The following is a 22,685-nucleotide window of genomic DNA, read 5'->3' as shown; positions in this document are numbered from 1 at the left end:
TCCAAGACCCAAGACCAGGGCCAGGTTCTACAGTTCTGAGCTTTATGACGAATGCTGTGGGATCTGCATGGGTATATTTGTTTAAAAGAAGTTAGGATCACTTCCAAATGGTATTTCATAAGAATTCTTCATATTAGCTCTCTGTATCTAAAACTGATTGAGCATTTATAAGAACTATTTTATCTTAAAAAAATAAGCCCTTTGTTTCCTTTTAATTTAATTGTACTTAGGTTTAAGAAAGCTCTCAGTCGAAAAAGGTTCCTTCTAAATAAATATGCCCTTTGAAACCTCTTTATTTAGTTCCTAAAAGTATGCAATGGTTTTTTGTTCTCGAAGTCTTACAATATAAGACTTACAAATATTTAAATATATTTAGTTTATATTCTAAAAGTTTGTGTTCTAATTACTGGGTACCCAATAGTCGCATCCCTGGACCTTCGACCTTCTCCTATAACATTTTCAGTCTGATGATATAATATTTTTTACAACTCCCTCCCTTGGCCCTTCTCTCCTTTGTCTGCGTGCCCATGCCTGGCATTTGTAATTTGCTGTAAATGTTGTAAAATGCCTGGCGTGTAATTTAATTAATAACAAAAAAAGCACAACAACACTCAAACACGAAATAAAAACTGGGTGGCAAAAAACGAGCAGTGAAAGTTTTGCAGTTATTAGTACGTTATAAAAATAGTTTTCGAATGGGTTTGTACTTCTGTCCCTGCCCCCAAACTCTTTTTTATCCCAAAAACCTTTGGCGTGGCTTTTATGAGCGTGTTGTTTGGGTTTGATTGTGGGGGAAGGTGATATGGAATTATGGAAAATGTCAACTGGGTTGGTCAACATTTGCATGGCTGCTCTTTGATGTGAGTTTTTAAATTTGTTGGTGCAAGAATGGGGAGTGTGTGCCAGTACATATAATTACTAAAGGATCTCGAATTATACCCAAGGTATAAATTAAATATTTTCTCGTTTTAAAAAGCAACTTAAATCCTTATAAAATAATTGACGACAAACCCGTACTGCTTATTATCAAAACATGATAACCCGCTGTGACGAAAATTGTACAAAAGAAACAAGATTTTATGAATGAACCGAAATTCGTTTTGGGGACGATCCGATGCGATCCATTCCGATTCGATTCGATCCGACGAGACTTTTTGGCTACCTGGGTCACTGAGAGCCACACACGTCATTCATAATCGCCGCTAACAAATGTTGATAAATGAACAAATTATTAACCGAATTCGGTGTTTGTTTTGGAGGTCTCCCCGGGTCGCTTGATTTAAATAAATTGTGCCATTTATCATGGCCAAGCAGCAGGCCCGGACAAAGCCGAACAATATTATGTTGAAACCATTGGTCAGCCAAACTTTTTCATATGCAAATGGGGTCGGGAGACCACCCGAAGTATAGCCACCATCTATGTAGATCTGTGTAGATATAGGAAAATCTTCTAAGCTCCGTGGAGAGTGCGTTATTAGCCCGGCTTGCTTATCGATTACAACTAATCGTGATTAAGTGCATTCCATTTGGGATGCAACATGTTGCACACTCATGCTGGACGAAGATGAAGATGGGGAAAAGGGCGAGGGGAGCAAGACAAATTAATCGACGCGATCAATTCCGCGACTCTCTGGGCTGCTGATTTCGATCTTCGACACTTTTGTGACCAGTATCCCCCGAGTATCCCCAGTAACGCGCCATCCAGTATTCGAGTATCCCCTGCATCCAGTATTTCGGCCAGTCATTGCCGCTGGCTCAGCATTTCTGGCGGTGTTAAATAGCTTGTTTGTTCAGCTCCCCACACACAGCAGATATACACGGATACTCCCGACTGTCTAACACTGGAGTTTACACTGGGAGAATAGTCTGTGAGGTCTAGAGCTTGCTCTAAAAATTCGTATATTTATTTATTTGATTTAATAGCCATCATATATAAGTCGAGTTTACAATATAATACACATTTTTAAGAATGTTTTATATTTATATTATAATTATCTATCTATCTATCTTTATCTAATGGATTTTTTTAGATCAAGATTGATATTATTTTTAAAGGTTTCAGTTCCAAATTCAATCAGCCAATTGAAAAAAATTCTATAAGTGATAGCAAATTCCAAACCTGGTTGTTAACCAGATATGAGATATGATTAGTTAGTAACAATTTAAAAAAGAATGGGATATAAATATCTCAGTTATCTCTGATCCATTTATATAAGATTTTTAAACTTTCAGGTTCTACAAAGCCATTTTTAATTTGTTTTTATTAGAGGAACGTTCTTATAGATACAAATAGGAATTTCAAATATCTATGCTTTATAGAACTGGATAAATATTATTTTTCCGCCGTGCATCCACGGGATTAGCCGCCTCAAATAACTCACGACCGTTGTTGAGATTGTCAGTCAGTCAGGCCTCTCAGTGGGTTTTATTAGCACTCGACATTGTTGGGTTTTTGAAGTGTGTTCTTGCTTGTTTGCGCTGATGTTGCAACAATGACGCGACACAAATGCAGGGTATAGAAATCGTTTATGGACACATTTCTGGAGAGTCATGCCCCGGGGCCAGGCACGCGTCAAAGTTGATCTGGGGTCTCGACTCTCTATCTGCATTCGATGGCCCATGCAATGGGCCAGCCGATCAACAATTTCTGGGTCACTCAGACGGCGAAGGTCTCAAAATTCAAAAACTCGACCGAGACTTACTGACTCGACCGAAAAGCAAAGAAATAATAAAACAAGAATAAAAGCTGCGCTTCCGTTTCGCATGGGGGCAATTCCAGGAATTCAGTCAAATGTTTTCACACACTCTCTTATATCACACTTGCCGTATCGACAATTATGGCCATGAATCGAGGTACATACGATATAATACGGTTTTATATAGGTGCATATCCCCTCGATCGTATGACGGATGGAGCGTGCAGCACCCGTTGCTGTCGACAAAACTGCAGCGACTGCAATTCTTCGCAGCGGAAGAGAGTCTCACAACAAAAATGTTAAAATAAAAACACATACCGTATAGTATGACAACAAAAAGCTGGCGAAAAAACTTGCTACAAATTATGCTGAAAAATTGCGCGGGCACAAGAAAATTATCTGGCCAAAATAAAGTACAACAAAAACTGGAAAAACTTGTTGCGAATCATGCCCAGAAAGAGATGGCGAATATATATTCGCGATTTAGTGGTAGTTGTAGACGCTTTTCTAGGCGGCCAACCAAGACTGGTTGGCTGAAAACTTGCGTGGGCTTTATTGGCAGTTTCGGTAGTGTGGAAAATATTTGGCTGAAAATTGTACAAATTAAATTAACGACATGGCGGCTTTTTGATATATGTGTGCAGGGGAATTGTTCGTCGTTTTTTGCAGTGGGTTGGGTGCAGCCCACTCGATAAAGAGTATAGTTTTCGGGGGAATATACTCGAATGGGTCAATGCAGTGGTGGAATCGGTTCTCTATCCTTGTAAAAATTAAATAATATTGTAAATTACTTTATAATATAATTTGTTTTTAATAGATTTCGATATAACTCAATATTACTTTTCTAGAAAACGTAAAAAAAACACGTTTTTACAATCTTCTTTGGGATAACTTAATACTTTGTGAACATTTACTGTGTATATATTAATTTTCTTACAATACAAAATATAAAGGTTTTTATTGCTGAATAAAATATTTTATAATCTTGGCATCTTGGCATTTAGATGGCTTATACATTGTATCATTAATTGATCTAGGGATAGTATCTAGTCGGTCCGAAAGGTGCTGTAAATGGATTTTATTCGCCATCCGTTCACATGGATTGGTGAACGGCCTGTGGGGTCGATCCGCCGCACTCACAGACACTCAGATCCACACTCACATTCACACCCATGGCATTCGCAGCGGGTGACAGGCGTTCCATAATTTGGACGGCTGTTCATCAACGGGCCACGCAGCCAGCCACGAATCCATCAACAGTGGCGCCTGAGTTTGAGTCTGGCTTTCGGCTTTAGACCCGAAATTACACAGGAAAAAATAAAGAACACTGACACATATTTAAAAAAATTTAGTTTAATCTTGTTATTGCCAAATAAAGTGTAAAGATATGACTTTTTGCAGTCAACAACCTTTAGAATCAAATTCGAAGAGGTAATCTGGTTTGAAAGATTAGTACCTTCTCTGACTTAAAATGTATCTTTAATTCCAAATAAAATCAATATATGTTTAACTAAGTGAGAAAAATTCCAAACAAAATTAAAGAAATATTACCATTTCATTCTAGAATTTTCTCCGAGTGCTTAGTTGCATCACTTGTCTCTCTGAACTGTGCCAGAAATTAATGCATGTAATTAATAACGTGGCTCGGCAATTGTGTCTGGTTCGTGGAAGCCAGTTCCTGCCACCAGGTTTCTACTATTTTCCATTTTCTGGCTCTTATAATTTTTGTTTGTGGGCTGGATGCTTCACCCTGGTGTTAATGGGTGTGCCCTCCATTGTTGTGGATTGGTGGATTGTCCACAGAACTGGGCCTCGATTTTTGTGTTTTTTTCCCGTGGCCATTAATCACAGCATCTTACAAGTGCGATCTAGACCCTGGGCAGAGAGAACCCTCCGAGTGTCGAGGGTTTTGGTTTAGGGCGTTGCGAGACTGATATCAGGTAGCACTTGATTGGGATTAACCTTCTACGTGATCCTTTTGATTGAATGATGTATGAATGATGCTTGGGCGAAACACGTGTAAGTTGATTTCTTGATAAAAGGAGTGGGTGTTGTGGGGTTCTCGGAAGCTTGGAGAGGTTTTTTACAAAATTAAATGGGTAAGCAATTAATATTTAAATACTTAGATCTGAACTCAAGACCTGTGATTGTTGTACCAATATATTAAACTTTATTTGCTTTTTGTGGCATAAATATTAATTAGAATACTTAACTTTAGTTTCAATGATAATAAATTTTTGACTATTACGTATATTATTATTCCCATGGCTGTTTTAAAACCAAATCACCTTGAAATGAAGACAATTACTAAAATGTACCTCCCGAAGTTCCCCAAAGGCTATATGAACGTCCCTGACATCTCCCACAGCTAGATGTGAGTTTTCCAAGGACTTTCGCTTAGCTCCAGGCTCAAGAACCCATCGATTTCGTCGCGCGTCCGGCAGAGCGTCCTTGAGATCCTTAAACCGGGATGCAGTCATGATCCTCAAACTTTCCCATCGGCAACAAAAACTTGTCACCAGCTCCTGTCGCGTGTCCTCAACTGAAGCAGCACGACGACTACTTAAACATTCTCCCGACTCCGAATATAACAAAACAGAAATCCGTAAGTGAATCGAAAGACAATATGGGATCAATAAAATTTTACAATCGCTGACGACTCCCGCGGATTTGAAGGATTTCTTTAGATTTTCGGATGGAAACACGCGTAAGCAGCGAAGGAGATGCCCATTATTAATTTCGTAAATGCGCGTGTCAAATGTCAAACACTAAAAATCAAGGTGAGCCATTGCCATTAGTAGTTTTGCACTTCAAGGACACTCTAGGCCATAAAGCCATTTATTGCCTTTATTGTAGTGCCCTAAATGCCAATAATGAAGTGCCACACGCAGTTAATGGGCCTAAATATCGGTAGCCTTGACAACCTGACAAGGTCGTATAGGTATATACCCAAAAAATCACTGGTCTTCTAATTATTTAAATTACTTACTTATTCGCAATTGAGTTGACCTATGCTAATGTTTTCATTTGCCCTAAGTACTTCCGTTCTAGTTTAACGACCACCCCATGGGATTTCACCCTATCCAAAAGTACCTCCTCAATACCTCCCCATTTCATCACTCATTAATCAGTTGGGAAAGTAAGGTGCCTTTTGATGTGGTTTTTCTGTAGTATATATGAAAGGGTATCTGATTTTTAGATTTTATAACTTAAAGATCTTAGGATTGGTTAATATTAAATAAAAATTGTTAATAAAAATAAATATTTCATATTAAAAAGCACTGTATGGTCTTTACCGACTAAACGATTTTTTTTTATTTTTTATATAACTTAAGATGTAGAAAATGAAACTTAAGATATAGAAAATATACATTTTAATACTTAAAAAAATTTAAAAACAATAATATTTATAGATTGAATAAAAATCCTGTTGCTTTTACCATTTAGAGTAATTTGAATTCGACTTGGCCCTAAAAACTCCGTATTTATTGTGGTGTTTACTTTGTCGCCTGCCGCCTTAAATATCATTTTACTATTGTTTGTGCCCATAAAAAAGGCAACAGCAATTTCCCGTTTCAGTTGCTTCTTTTCAGCCTCGAATCATTTAAAAAGTGTACATCATGTGGCCATTAGCTTTGTTGTTTGATGTGCCGAAGGGAACCCTCCCACCATGACAATTACGCATATTATTTGCACAAATTACGCATGGCAAATTATTTGTACATATTTTATTGGACTTTCTCGTTATGCGTGGGCGGCGATGGGCACGCAATCCATGGATCCATGAAGACTCGGATCTAACAAATTGTTAACAACTTGATTATGCGTCTAATGGCGAAATTGCAGCAGCGGAAATCAGAGTATATAAACGAGCTGGTATATAGACCACCCCAATTTCCTATTTTTACTGCCTTCGGTCACCATAACTTGACCATAATTGCGTTTTTCTGTTCTATACTATATGGTAGGAGCAATTTGCTGCCACATCACAGGCGACAGTTTCGCCTGCTGCCCCATCAAAGGCACCCAAAATACACAGAAAAAAATGAAAGAAAATGTGACGACGACCACATGAAAGCAGCCAGCAACATAAACATCTACTTAATGATTTCCTACACCCAGAAAATATATATATATCTTTAAATGTCGGTGCCGCTCTGTCTTCCATTCATAATTTAGCAGGGCGGGAGGCAATTTCACTGTTGTTTACATAGTAAATTTATACTTTTTTACAACATGTTTCCATTATTTTAGTAGTGAGTAAACACGGCCACATGTGGCACATTTCTGTGCGGTTGCAATTGTGAACTTCAAAGTCTCGAGACGAGCAGACTGCTTGGCAACATCCAGGGAAAATATCATAGCCCTGGTCTAACCCAACTCTATTACATATCCTGCACTTGAAATCACTTCTAGTTATCATCTTCGAGAAGTAAAATATCAATTTCATCTTGTTAAGGGGTGAAATGGTTGTATTAGATCATTTTGAATATGGTATATTGGTAATATCGAGAACGGAAATAAATCTATCTGATTTTAGAGAGTCATATCAATACTTTTAATAGTAAATAAATGTTTACTTATGTTTATCGAGAAAATATGTTTTGAATTTTAAAATATATATATTTTTGTATAATATTATAATTCCCCTTTTTAATATTTTTTCAATTTGGAATCAATAGCCCATCGATCAATATTCAAGACCTGTTTTTCTGTACCTTTCCCAAAGATATCGCATAACAAAATTGGCAATTACATCTCGTCACCCATGAAAAAAATTACTCGGACTGTTCCCACGCCAACTTCGGTTCTGGATGTACAATATATGTAACCCAAAATACTATATACACATATTGGGAAATATGTTTGGCCATAAAAATGACAAGTGCCGAACTCAGAGGAACATCAAAGCCTCGTGAGGCGTGTGGCACGTACACACATGTGGCAGTAATAATGAGACAAGTGCAACATACTTGCAAAATGTCATTTGGTGTCACCGGCACCAGCCGATAAAAATACATACGAGTATATTCCCATCAAAAATTGTCTTCCCTTAGTCGTTTGGTGGTTGAACACGAAATTTTCCCCCTGAAAATTGGCAAATGACAGAAAATTCGCTTAACGATGCGGATACATCTATATGTGGGTAATTTTCCAGGGGCTGGTAATTTCTCAACCTTTTCGTGCCATTTCTTTGTTTATTTAACAACTCAAAAGTTTGGCGAATTCTCGTCTACTGTGCACTTGTCATTTTTGGAGGCGTAGTCTTCGAAAAACCTTGTATGGCTGAAAACGAAAGAGCTGACAAAGTTTCGGAGCAGAGCAGCAAGTTCAAGACTGCTTTTTTAAGTCGGCCCTGCCCTTCTGCATGCGCTCTTTTAATTTCGTTTTTATTAAGACATTATTAGCACCAATATTTATGAGACAATCTTCTCATTTTTTTTTGCCCATACAAATAAATCATTTCAGTCGTTGACTGTATTTTTTACGATTTTTGCATAATTTATACTAATCAAAAAGAAAAAGAAAAACAATTAAAATGATTCGTGTCGAGCCCGCAGATTTTTTCATTTACAACTTCTCCTTGCCTTGTTTGGATTTAAGTATTTCTGTTTGTGTTTTGAATTCTGCTTGTATTTTCTACCTTTCCCCTGAGAAACACGATCATTTCATAGCTGCTAATGAAGTGAGTTTCTGTTCGCGTAGTTTTATGTCATTTCCAACCAGAAGTTAATTTGATTCCTTTTTTTTTGTGTTTTCATTTGCATGCTATATGGCCGGAACACGTTTTCTGATTTTTACAAATCCGTTTCCATGTTATTTTTTCGCTCCCAAGGTATCGCATATCGTACACAACACACATATCTTATGCTTATCTGCACTCAATGGCAACGTTTCATCAAAATGTCAGCGTATATCATAGAAATCAATAAATTTCAACTTGCCAATGCACAGGCGAAAAATAACAAAAAATGTTTATCAATTTATTGTGGCAGCATTTTGCATAACGCTGGGTAGATTTTAAGTCATATTTTATAAGCAGTCGGAATGTAAAAACAAAAGAATGTGGAATGAATGCGAATTTATGTTTTTAAGGTAATAAATTTTGCAATCCAGGAATTTTTTATAAGGGTGATATTATTTTTGCGGATTTGAATGGACAAAAACAATACAAAGATGATGCAAAACCATTCGAAATATAACGTTTATCTAGTAATTTTATTAAAATTTGATGCCTTTTAAGCTTCCTTCTAATTTAAATGAAGTTTTGGTTTCCATCAAGAGCATATCCAGTCTTCAAATGCCACATCCACACACATGTTGGCTTTTTCCATCCGAATCTGACCATAAAGTCACACATTAAGCACACGAGATTTAACAGAATTTGCTCATTTCGCACTAATTTGCAACTAATACCCAGGGTCTGCAGCCAAACACTGACCCCAAGACAAAGGCCAGTCTGAAATGGGCAATTGTCTGAAATGTTAAGCCTTTTAATCAATTGCCAAAAATACAAAAAGGCCCAGACGGCAGGAGCATACGTATATTCATATTCCCAAATGGGGATTTCGTTCATTTCCAGCGGCATTAAGTTCTCATTGAGGGGACAGGCAAGGTTTAGTTTTGGTTTTCCCTTTACGGATTTTAATGGCACCCTTTTGCCCAAGGAAAACCGAGCCTGCTTAGCCCCACACATACCCAACATTATAATATAAAAATCAATTTTCCTCGGTAATTACAGTTATGTGGGGGCGTTACGAACAATTTGACCTCTCCCGAAATATATGGAAAATTATTTTGTTTTTCTCCTCTGCGGTTGCATGTGTAAAATGTATTTGAATATTTGATGAGTTTGACAAGTTTGATTCGTTGGCAGAGTGACAAGCTGATAGACAAAGGTTCCCTCGAAGATATCAGGTAAACGGCATATGACATGGAAATTGTTAATGATATATGAGTATCGTTCTCCGATTTCCCATCTCGACGGCTCTCCATATCCATCTAATTGATTTCGTTGTGTGTCCAGTCTAGCATGTTACTTAGTCAGCAGCCCGACAGTTGGACAGTTTTGTAGGTCTCCCCCCGCGGACACAGGTTGTGTTTATAAAGTCATTACCCGGCAGCCAGCTGGAATTAGAGGACGGAGGGGTTCGGAGTTCCATTCTGACCCTAACCTGCACATCATCGGGAAAATCATCAAGTCTCGGCTGCTTCTTCTAACACTTGGTTTATAGACAGTCGAGCTTCACAATAAAAAACATCTATCTAAGTTTCTAAGAAAATATCGAAAAGGTTCCAAGGAAAAATGCCAAAGATCTTTGGAATTATTTAAAATTAAACAACCTATATACTTTTAAAATCTATTAACAGGTAAATCCATTATTGTTTTAATTTTATCTTTTATAAGATCGAACTTATAAAACAAAGTACTTTAAGTACATAGAATTTTTAAATTAATTAAAAAAAAATCAATATGAGGTTTACATGATTAAGTAAATCTCATATATATTATCATATTTTAAAATGTATATATAAAATATTAATATAATATAAAGTTAATATACTTATTCAATTTGTAGAATGCCAACTGTAATATTTTTCCTATTGATTTTTATGCAATTTCACGTAATGACAGGCGGCAGCGAACAAAAAATGTTAATTTCTACAAATTTTCACCGTGGCGCCAAGGTGACAAGGGATTTGGTGGCACCGCCGTGTCACGGCTGTCCACAAACTCGCACTTTGTGGCACACGTGCCGCGACACTTGGGCGCACGTGCCCCGCCCCTTCGGCCGCCCCATCTACCGTTAGACATTTTGCCCGATCATGTTTGGGTTAATGAGTGGGGCGTGGCAGGGGCAGCGCTGATTGTTGATTGCCGGTTCAACTTGCAACTTGCCTCGGACGCGTGGCCTCTCATTCTCGGCCTGCAAATGCCGCATATTCGGAAAGTCATGCTTCAGAACTCCATTTTTTTTAAATTTTAAAATAGATATAGGATATTTTATAAAAATCAAAATTCAAACAGTACATTTAATTATAATTTTAAGATTGTTAATGAAAGCCATTTTATATTATTTGATCTCTAAATAACTATTTTTATTTTTGTAACTCCATTTAAAAAAAAAATGTTAAACATTATTTTAAAGAGATCTTAGCCTAATTAAATTCAAAACTAAATTGTAAGACCTCAATATATAATTTTTAAACAATTTTTTCTGGTTCACTAACCTATTTCGATTCAATTATGTTTCAATTGCTTATAATTTTCCGAAAACTAAGGGAGCTGTATTTTTTCACGCCCCAATACGCCATAATTCATTTGAAAAATATGTTTAATTTTAATGGGTTCATTTTCAAATCGATTTCCCTTCGCCGGCATAAATCAATTCGGGGACCAGCCCACCCACGCCCCACCAATTAAGTGGCTCAAATATTTACAAACGCCCCCCGGGAAAATTTAAATATTTTGTCACTGTTTGTTGGACACCCGACATTTAACCTTAGCCCACAAGTCTGCTGCTCATCAGACGCCCCATCGCTGGGATACACCATGTATAGTATATGTATATATATTTATGGGATGGGGTGATGGGATGATGGGATGACGGGGGAGTACCAGAAGCCTCCGAGATCCACAGCTGCGTCAGCATCATTTACATTCAAATTAAAACGAAAACGGAACAGAAAACGCCAAAAGGAAATTTATGCCAAGGGAGCTCAACCCAAACCGAGAGTTTCCCCATCTTGTTCGCCTGGCAAATGATGAGTTTGTTACCATTTTCGTGTGGGGCGGCGCTCTGTTTGTTTTGACACTTGGGTCTACATGACTACATGGATCTTTGGCGGTCTTGGCCTATAAATTACCCCGACATTTGACATATGTATATGCCCGTCCTAGTGGTTGGCTCCTGTAAAGATCGCCGGCTGGCGATAGCCTAATGTTTTGTTTGTTTTTCCGATTAGTTTGTAATTAACTCCGGCCGAAGATCGCCGCCCAGAGATATCCACATAATGTCCGAAGGTAAAGTGCAGGTATAAATAGAAATTTGGCAAGTGAGGTGCCAGATAGACAAATGCCGATAGCACCTTTTTCAATGAGTTCACCATATAATTGGAGGAAGTGTTGCTATTATTATTTTCCGTCCCCGAAAGATGTTTATCCACCAAGTTAATTTCTTTATAATTAGGCAAAGAGGGCCAGTAGTATACCTATATAGTTATCAAAAAATGCTATTATTTCCGATTAGTTCGGGCCCTCAATCAAAATGGGGAAAAGTGGAAATTTCCCAAGACCCTCGATACGATTTTCGTACGCTTATCCACACTAGAAACTCAGACCCAAATCCAGTGCCCAATCATCCATCAAGACTCCACTTAAGACCCAAAACTCCGGCGTGTCAATCGAATTTTCTGAACACCCGAAAATCCCAATGAAAAATTTCACTTTGAGTGACCATGAAAATGCATTCGTTCGAACACGAGAGTGTGTGTATCTGCGTATCTGTATCTTTGTATCTGTATCTTTTCCAGTCCCCTTTAGACTGCATTTCGTTTTTCAATTTGTTCTGCCGGCAAGGCGACACTTGCACCCAAGGAATTACGCCTATGTGGAACAGGATATATCTGCGATATTCTGTGAGAAATTCAAACAGGATTTCTGGCTACTTTGCATAGCTGTGAAATGGAGTGTTTGCCAGGGCATTATAATGCGTAATTTATGTGGAGTATTTTTTATATGGGAAAAGTAGCGCGTAATATGAGTCTTAAAGAAACTTGAGATACTTCGGAAATCGCTGGAGATTTAGTTTAAAAAATGACTCCGAATTTTATGGCTGAAAATAAAATTAAAAAACTGTTTTAAGCAGGAAATTAAAAAGGTTCCCAAAACCATCTTAAATTTTTCCTTTTATATTTAAAACACCCCCAATAAAAAGATATTTGTTAACTTTTTGGTTCACATATTTTTATTTATTTTTGATTTGTTTTTGTATGTTTGTGTTTTTTTTTGTTTAATAGTTTTGTTTAAATATTTTTCGTGTTTTCACTTTTCATTAGCGTTCACATTGAATACAGATTATGGTTTTACTCTCCTCTAATTTATGCTAAATAAATCTTCTCGTTTTCGCCGGATAAATAGAACTAACTGAAGCGTCTATGAATTTATTGTTAATACTATGAATATATCATTAGATGTAATAGCATAACTAACGATTAATGTTTACACTATATAGCTATATATAGTTTACAATCGTGCAGCGTTTTTATTTATAAATATTTATTTTCATCTTTATTTATATGCATAGATTTTTGAGTGAATTTTGTTCTAACTTTACACTGAGATGAGTTTGTCTTGAACAACATTGAAACATTTGTACAATAAATTAAACTAAATTACAAAAATTCTCTAGGGGGAAAGTGAGAAGAACTGTACAGCTTATAAATAATTCAAAATTTTTACAACAAATAGAGAGAAATGTTTTCTTAGCTTTTTATGTATAAACAACAAATAATTTACAACATTCAAGAAGAGGTTTTCTTTTTCGTTTAGTTTTGCATTGAGACTAAAAATCATTTTAAAATTTTAGGAAACAACAAATGGTAAGGAGAACTTTTTGGTTTTGGGAGAGAAAAGAAAATTTATCTTTAAAGTCAATTTTAAATTTTGATAATAATTTTAACTGAAAATATTTAAGAAAATCTATAAAGATTTAGTATTTTTCGGTATTTTTTCAAAATCTGTTTTGGAAATGCGACTTTTAACCTCAATGTTTCTAGTTTTAATACTGCTCGTGGCAAGAACTTGGTGGCTGTCAGCTTAGTGGGCGGGGCTGCGGGAGGCGTGGACCGCTGGCGGGGAGCCGGCGGCCGAGGACGGTGGCCCCTGACCCTGCCCCTGCCCCTGACCGCCGGGCAGTTGGTAGGGACTGAAGCGCTGATACTGGCGCGGTCGCATATCGGGCGACGGCGATCCCGATGACGTCGACGAGGGCGTCGAAGCGGTGGGCGGGGGCGGGGGCGTCCGGTTGGCGGCCATCGCTGCTGCCGCCGCGGCCGCCTGCGCCTGCGCTTGAGCCTGAGCGGCGGCTTGGGCGGCGGCGGCCTGCTGATTGGCGCTGGCCAAAAAGCCGGCGGTAAGTTGCGGCCACTGCTGCTGGAACATGTGGAAAGCGCCCAGTCCGGGGGGAGGAGGAGGTGGTCCCGCTGCCGCCGCTGCCGCTTGATACATTTGTGGCATCATCAGCTGGGCATACGGCGAGTTGCCGCCGAACATCTGCAGATGCTGGCGCGCCTTTTCGAAAAGCGCCATCGATGAGGGATCCCCCTGGGCGGCAAACTGTTGCATCAGCGGATCGGGAAAAAGACGCAGGGGCGAGCGGAGCTGCTGCTCCAGCAACAAAGCCTCCATGGGATCGCGATCGAAGTCGGTGAGGCGGGAGGAGTCGCGGAATCCCTTGGCAAAGGGATTCGAGTCGATCTTCAGCTTGGTGATCAGCTGGTTCTGGTAGGCCGTCACCGCCGTGAAGACCGTTTCGGGGAACACGTAGGTCTTGTGGTCCAAGTCCTGCAGTTCCTTGGGATTCGACGGAATGCTCTGGCCATGGCTCAAACGCACCAAGTGGATCCTGGGCTGGTAGCGGTGCATCGAGTTCAAAACGATCTGGAAGGGGAAAAGAGAAAGGGAGAGGGTTGCATTGTAGTAAATCGGTTGAAAATGGCATGGGGGGTATATATAAGGATTGGGAGAGACAATGATTGATATAAAATTTTTTTCTATAAATCTATAAATTGTCCTGAGTTTAACAATACAACCATAAAACATTGATTTACTAACAAAAATAGTTCGGGTTTCAAATGGAGGTTCCTAAATATTACCAATATAAAAATGAATAAAACAATACTAATAAATGCAGAAGACTTTTGATAAGATCTTAAAGAATACATTAGCATTACTGATGTTAGACTTTTGGCAGACTTTAAAATATTATCATTATATAAATAAGAAAAACCATAAAACTTTAAAAAGATACTTTAAGAAAACATTAGCATTATAAATTTTCCTATTTTTTCAGCTAGGCTGCATTAATCAAGGGAGAATATCTTCCTGTATATATTCCCGTCTTTCAAAATTATCAATCATTTAGCACTCGCGGCTAATCGCTACCTCAGCATCTGACTGTCTCAGCAACCGAGTATCTGAGTATCTCAGTATCTCGGCATCCGAGTATCTTGGGTAACCGCGACTCACCTGTCCGTTCTTATCCATTTCGTTATTAGTCAGCTTCACCTTCTCGAAGGAGATAACTTGTTTGCGCAGCGCCTCGCAGCTGAAGGGACTGTCGGGATGGGCGTAGAGGCGGGCTGGGGGGGCGGGGTCGGCCTTGCCGGCCACCAGCCAAGCGGACCGATGGTAGGCGTACCGATACCGCTTCGAGTCCATGGGGATGATGTCCATGAGGACGGCGTAGCGATCGGCGGGCTGGATCTGCCTCAGCGGACCCGAGAAACTCACGCGCACAGTGGGGAACATGCGTCTGGAAAGGGTAACAAAAAAATTTATTCGTCTATTATTCTAAACATTTTGGGGATTGCCACACATCTAGTTAAATCCACAATTTATAGCCCTAGTCTGGGGGCTTCAACTACATTTTCCCATATTTTCCTTGGCCTTTTCCTGCTTTGACAAGTGCAGACAATGAAAACAATCAAGTCAAAATCTGTATTTCTCAGTTCAATATCCTGTGGTTTAATGTGTCCCTCCAAAAACCCGGTGACATAACCTCGGGGACCGCCCTGATGTCTGCGAGTTCGAGGTGTGATTTTTACAATATCATTAGGGTGTCTATCCATGAGACCTGTGTGCGTGTGGTAAGGTGTGTGGACAACCCGTGGATATTTGGATTGAACTTGTTCCCATTCTCCCGCTGACAACAGCAACGCCCTTAGCTCTGATTTTTCTCCAGCAGGTATACAAATTTTCCTATTTTTTGGCACAGTTTTGAAAGAGAAGACCCCACACAGACCCTGAGATGGATGGAGAAATTTTTGTTGACATTGCAAAACATTTGCAGAGCCATTTTATGGGCAAAGAACATTTTTAATAATGAAACAGGAACAGTTGATTTGGAAATAACAGAGTTTTCTGGAAAGGTGATGAGCATAATATTGTGGGATAAGAAAGGGATTTTAAAGATTCTTACAAGAAAGGAACATGGCTATAATGTGATTTGAAAATATTATAATAAATTAAACTTGTATACCAATTTTTGGCTAAAAATATTTAAGCACCTCCCAAAATCTCCCACGTTGTTCCCCCGTTTAAACTAATGCCTGTTTGCACTACCAACTGACTGGCTGACTAACTGATGGATGGATGGATGCCTAGATGGTTGGTTGCCTAAGATGCTTACCTGCCCGTTTTGGTGATGATCATCTCGGTGCCGAGATCGTGAAAGCGATCCCACAGCTCTTTGGTCTCCAGGTGGCACTGCACCGGCTTCAGCTCGTCGCAATTGCAGGAGCCAACGATTTTGGGTGCCTTCTGCACCGGTTCGGGTGTCAGACGCTCCTCACTGTCCTCCGTTCCCGGGGATTGGGGCGGTGTGGAGCAGCGTCCTTGGCTGCTGGTGGAGCTGGTGTTTAGCTGCGATTCGGCGGAAGCTGTTTGTGCCACGGCGCCACCACTGTTGCGACTCTTGTGTGCCACATTGTTGTTGTTATTGTTGTTGTTGTTGTTGTGGTGGCTGTGATGGTGGTGCTGATGGTGGTTCAAACGTCGCGCCTTGGTCGGCGGCTCCTCGGCATCGCTGCAGTCGACCACATCAACGTCAACCTCATCCTCCACCGAAATGGGACCTTAAATGACACAACAAGGAAAAGCGAAAATTGAAAATTAAATGTGAATTACAGGCATTGGTTGGGCTAGAGTTAAATGATAAAAATGCACAAGGGAAAAACGCTAAATAAAATATATGGAATTAGTTTATAGATTTCTAGTTTTCAGATAAAAACCTAAGAAAATTATAGACTTAAGATACGTTTGAATACCATATATTTTATATGTTACTTTTATGTACTTCTTTTTTTTAATTAAACATAATGATATAAATATTTCAAGTACGTTTTGAAAATATTTTAGGTTCTGTGAATGTATGTTTTCCATTATTTGACTTTAAAGACCATTTTACTGTATTTTAGTGTAAACCTCACTAATATCCTCAAAAAATATTACTAACACCTCACAAGATCTTAAAGATATTTTTAGATTTGTTGACTGAAGAAAATCACAATTTATTCCTTTAAAAACCACACTAAACTTTTCCAAAAATCACTATTTTTCATCATTAAATCTTTCAGATACGTTCCGAATTTTTCAACGATTTTTCCGCTGTGCATTTGGCTCAACTGAGGCCGCTTTTCCGTTGACAACATTGAGTGTTAAAGCTGATTTCGCGGCAGACAGCGTGGAGTCGTCTCATATTCTTGGAGTTTCCGCTTCGCTTCGCGTTACGATTGAAATTACAATGAGACAATGAGACGACCGCTCGCTTAATTGGCAAACTGCACACAAATTGGCAATTAAACAGCCCGAAACTCTAGCTGCGATTGCTCTTTTTCATTGCATAAACTGAAAAGTCGAGGGCCTCAAGGTGTGTGCAAAAGTTGATGAATAATATTTACATCTATAGGGCTAAAACGAATCATGGCATACGCTTTCCCAATTCCATTTAAAAAAGATAACGAAGTGATTGAGCAAACCTATATGCCCTTTTGGCAGTAGGCGATTCCAGACTGTAGGTGTTAAAATGCAAACTAAGCAAACGGAAAACGACGGTAACAAAAAGCCAAAAGAAATAAACAATACAAAAATATGAAATTAAAAAGCTGCATATTTGATAAAAGATCGTAAAATATGAATGCCTTTGTTTTGATTTTGACCGTCGCTAATTTTCTGCGCCTCGTAAAATTAATAAAATGAAGCACATTGTTGAAAATTAATTAACATAATTAGCAGCTTTTGTTAGCGTCCGCTGGAAATATGAATCCAAGCGATTAGATGCTGTGCACAGCTTGCATATTATCGCTGCAAGTGTTCGGTATTCATGTTTAAAAATATATATCTGATCTGCGATCTTTGGCTTGGCTAATTGCGAATGCCGTCGGCCAGAAAGAACTAGTTTTTACGATTCCAACCGGGCTCAAACGCCTGCTAATTGTCAATGGCAATTAAATGGAACTCTGCGCACCCAAAGCGACAACAGTAATTTAATAGATTCGTTGTGCAATCAATTAGCGATTGTCTTGTGGCTAATAATGTTTGCATTCGCCGGTTTAGTTTGCGGTTTTATTGTAAGGCGTCGAGTTGTTAATGGGATTATGCAGTTGTATATCTTTTTATTGAAACTCTATTTATTTAGATCTCAGGCAATGAATTTTATGGTTAAATGGGTGTCTTTAAAGAACACGAATATCAGTTTTAAAGATCAATTTTGAGGCACATTTGAAAACACATCTAAAACAGGTGTTTTATCTAAAGATATATCCTATGAATGGTACATGTACAAACAAAAGCTTAAGAAACTATCCAATTACCCTGAATCTTTAATTGACATTAAAGTTTTGTATCTTCATAATTCTATTTCTATATATTTACCCTGAATATCTTATATATTCAGTATATCTTTACACATCTTTTAAAGTTCCCATCAGCAAAGTATCTTTAGGATACATTTTGATACATCTTAAACCAAACAGGTGTATTTTTATTATATTTGTTAAAAATGACAAACACTAGTTCTCTTCGCGTTATAAGAAGTATCTTTAAGATATATTTTTATGTTAGAACTGTATAATATCCTATTTAAAGCTTGTTACTCATTTGTTTTTTAAAAGTATTAAAGTATTAAATCGTTTTTCTAGCAACTGATAGGGAATTTTCCTGTTTCATTTGAAGAACTTTCTCCCCATTTAAGGTAATGTATATATGTATCTCAACTTACTTGCACTGCGGATGGAGGACTCCCGACTGGAGGCATCTTCGCGGGCCATGATGGCGGCGATGGAGAAGTCCGTCGCTGAGCCGGCGGCACTTTTGCTGGCGGTGGTTGTTGTTGTTTGTGCACTGGCATTCGGAGCGGTATTTGCTGGGGCAGCGGGCACAACGCCGTTGCACAAATACGGATGCGAACCAACCAGCATTTTGTAGGGTATCTATGCGTTCTCTATAAGGATTTAACTAGGAAATACCTTGGTCAGGTATTTAGATATTGTATCTGGTCACTTGTCAACACTTGGCACTTATAAAGCTAGCTGCATTTTCAGCACTTTAAGCTTGGTATGGGATCTCAAGGGGTTTTTTGCTTGCGAAGGTGTTTGTATCTTGCAGATCTGTATCTTTATATCTTGTATATTTCTTTCTGTTGCTTTGGCGCACGCGAACTGAGTATCTCGCGGACTGAGTGTGTGCGCAACGGAAGGCAGGCGACGACGAACTGAATTGTGTCAGGAAATTGTTGCCGCTGAGAAGAGAAGCCGAAAACGACGGCAGGCGCAAAACTCGGGAAACCAGTTTTCCCTCTTATCAAGCCCAGCCAAGTGCAAGCGAGACAACTGTATGGCTCACCCTTAAACATACAAGTGAGAGCAGCACAGCTATGGGGCACTCACCCGCTGAGTGAAAACTCTCTCACTGGTTTTCCAATGGGAAATGCGGCGGGGGAGGCAACGTGCGACAGAGAGAGAGGCGGCGCTGTCAGCAACTTGCGCCCCTCTCTTTCCCTCTCCACTCCTCTCTCTCTCGCGAACGCGTCATAATTCATTTACAATTAAAAATGTCGGCGCTTTCGTCTCTCTCGCTTGCACTTAACGCCCCCTTGTATTTGCCTCTCCCTCTAGCTCTCTCTCTCTGCCCCTCTCTTTCTCGCTCATTTATGAAGTGCCAACGTTTTGCTTGCGGTTTTTCTTCGCCCTTTTTTTAGACAACTTTTCGCCGTTGTCGTCGCATTCCATTTCCTGTTATCTCCTCTTCTCACGTTTCCTTCCATCTTCCGTTTTGAGCGGCTGTTTCATTTCGTTTCCAACACGTTCCGTATCTCACTCAGTTTTGAGTGAGTTTTTCTATCTTTGAATTTTATTTTTTCCCTTAGTTGCATCCTGTTTTTTTTTGTTTTTTTTTATCTGCAAGGACATGGACCTTGAGTCAAGGTTATTGCAATCAGGCGTTGAGAATTTATTAGTTTCAGCGATGATAATGTTGGAGCTAACAGCATAGAAAGGAAAAAGAAGTTAATTTATACTTTAACATCCCCTTTTTGCTTATTTTCTATAAGCTTAATGATATAATATTATTATTAAAAAATATGTAAGTAAATAAATAAAAAAGTTTTTTAATTGGGGTTGAAATTAGGATTTGTATTACGAATTTAAAAACGAATTTTAAATTATAAAAAGATTTAAGCTTATTTTGAAAATTCCTTTTTAAGTTTTCCAAGTGGAGAATCGTTGTAAGTACTTATGTATGTTTTTTAGCGATAGGAATATTTTTCTTTTAACTACATATGTTTTAACACGTTACTTTAAAGTTTCATAATCAACCCTTTTAAGAGAACCCTGAATTTAAGTTTCTACCATGGCGACCCACCACCAAAGAAGTTCCCTTTGCAAAACCACTAAAAAGTAAATAACAGGGATCTTTCCAATTTAGTAACGCCCCATCAATGGAACATTTTGTGTAATATCCCCTAGAATTATTTCTCATATTTTGCATGCTATATGACAGAGGTCACTCCTCTGGAAAATTCCCCTATAATATTTACAAATGTCAACAAATCGTTATGTTTCCCAGGCCAAAGTCAAGACCTTTGTCAGTGCCAATTAACCCGCTAAAAAATGAAAAAAAAATGCGGTTAAGCAAAAGGAAATTCATACCAAGTGACAGTTCGTCAAATTCATTACGTATCTTCGAGGGTCGCCTATCACAGAGAAAGGAAATCCTGAGATCCGGAACCCAAAGACCCTGACTAACTAACAAGCTGACTAATCCCGCTTATCCTGTGCGAGGAAAATATCTTCTTGTTGTGTGATTTTTGTAATTTGAGACATTTTTTACGTCGGGGAGAGACAAAGTGGGCATGTCACTTTGACACTTTCACCCTGGGAGAAATGGTGAAAGTGGAGGGGGAGGGATGCTTCGTGTGTGTTCTGGTTACAATTGCAGTAAAGTTAATAGCTCATTTTCAAAAGCATTCATATATGTTAAGCTGGAAACAGCATAAAGTAAATTTTTTATTATATTCTCAGCTAAATAATAATCATCACTACATATTCAATATTTAGAAGTGTTATTTGATCGGTTTTTTTTTAATCTATTCCTATTAACACAATTAAAATTACATTACCCCCTAAAATACAAACAACATAATACAAAGTAAAACCCTTCTTTTAAAATATTTAGAAGTATTTCTTATCAGGCTACAAATGCTGCTTAGACTAAAACAGCTCAATAAGAATAAACTGAACTAAAAATACTTCCTAAAACTGCTAGAAGTCATATTTATCTTTGTAGTACCTGCAATTACTCCTATTACTTTGCCCTTTGCTGTACATCTACATGTGTGTCTTTTTAGGTGGCAGTCGCGTATGTCACCAAAATGTCAAAAGCCAAGGAAAACACAAGTTGTGAAAACAAAGGGCAGCCGCTCCGAAAAAGTGGCCACTTGGCACTTGTAAAAATAAACAATTTCGCTTGTTAATTAGTGCGGCTAACTGTCCTCGTTTGACTTTCTCCTTGTTATGTCCTTTCCCTCTTGAAATCTCAAGTATTTGGCCCTCGGCTTTGTCGGCAATTTATAATTTCTTCGATACTTTTCCCTTTTTTTGTTAACGATCGCTTTGGGTAATCGAATACTTTCACTTTGATTTCAACCGACATGGAAATTTCCTCTGGTCAATGAGCAGGACATATTTTCCTGCTCCAATTTTCCCGGTCACTTTGATTGATGATGAACGGCAAATAGATAACTAATGTTTTGAGCCGACTTTAATTTCATTTTTCACTTGGCTCACTTGAGTTTCCCTTATTTTGTCTGCGGCATTTCCGCTTCTTAAGTTCATATAACACTTTCCGGGGCTTCGATTGCAAAGGGTTTTATCAAGGGGGGTTTTCTTTTCCCCTTGTTCTTGAGCACTTGAGCCGCCCTGAAGTGGGAGGCACGTGTTCTTATTATTTTTACTTTTATTTATCATTTCCATTTATTCAAGGGGTCTCAAGACGAGAAAGCGGAGAATTTCCGCTTGGCACTTGCCGCGACCTCGAATCTGCCCGATAAACATTAAAAGCGGAAGCAACCCAAGCACTATTGGGTTTCTATTTATAAAGCGGAATCGCAGCAACATGTGTGCTGAGATGTGGAAATATGAAATTCGGTATGGTACCACTGTGTGTAATACAATGTATTGCATTAAAAAATATTATATGGGGGCTACCTGATATTATCGTAACTCTCTTACCATAAAGACCTTGCTTTCCATTTATATATTTCTTTTCAGCTATAAGTAGGTACACAGAACTGTATAAACTAAAAGCCAATATAACAACAGTATTATATATTTTCTTTTAAATATTTTACAAACATGTATATAGTATCGTAGTATCGTAAATATATTTTTGTATTCATGTAACATTTTCAGACTCCACTCTTTATATACCCTCCATAATATTTTTCATATACAAAATCGTTTTACAAAATTATTAAATCGTAATACGACGGAAATAATAAGATCTTAAAAAACACCAAGGCACAATAAATATTTCCAGCTCTTTATAATTCGATATAATGACTAAATGTTTTTTTTTAATTTTCATATTCTAATTTTATCCTACCTATACCAAATCGCATTACAAAATTAATAATTCATAATCCAACGGAATCTCTGTTCTTCCCCCTAAGATCCTCAAATCACATTAGGCATTTCCAGTTTTTGGTGCCG

The 22,685-nt window shown here is 38.4% G+C and overlaps 1 protein-coding gene across 1 annotated transcript; it reads right to left on the bottom strand.

The window, feature by feature from the left end:
- Positions 1-12,698: 12,698 nt before the first annotated feature.
- On the bottom strand, positions 12,699-19,177 carry LOC119548478 (T-box protein H15). The gene is made up of 4 exons (XM_037855749.1): positions 18,698-19,177; positions 16,109-16,553; positions 14,947-15,232; positions 12,699-14,358 (listed from the first exon to the last, which is right to left on the bottom strand). The coding sequence occupies exons 1-4, from the start codon at positions 18,894-18,896 to the stop codon at positions 13,516-13,518; spliced, it is 1,773 nt and encodes a 590-aa protein (XP_037711677.1). The 5' UTR covers positions 18,897-19,177; the 3' UTR covers positions 12,699-13,515.
- Positions 19,178-22,685: the final 3,508 nt, after the last annotated feature.

Source organism: Drosophila subpulchrella, chromosome 2L, assembly GCF_014743375.2.
Source record: "Drosophila subpulchrella strain 33 F10 #4 breed RU33 chromosome 2L, RU_Dsub_v1.1 Primary Assembly, whole genome shotgun sequence".
In the NCBI taxonomy this organism is placed as follows: Eukaryota; Metazoa; Arthropoda; class Insecta; order Diptera; family Drosophilidae; genus Drosophila; species Drosophila subpulchrella.
Note: the sequence above shows the minus strand (reverse complement) of the source record. Positions and strands in the feature narration are given on the sequence as shown.

Coding starts and splice junctions, on each gene's coding strand:
- LOC119548478 (XM_037855749.1), bottom strand. CDS start 18,896: ATGCTGGTTGGTTCGCATCCGTATTTGTGCAACGGCGTTGTGCCCGCT. Junction 15,233..16,108: donor ATCATCACCAAAACGGGCAG/GTAAGCATCTTA, acceptor TACCCTTTCCAG/ACGCATGTTCCCCACTGTGC. Junction 14,359..14,946: donor AAATGGATAAGAACGGACAG/GTGAGTCGCGGT, acceptor TTCCCCTTCCAG/ATCGTTTTGAACTCGATGCA.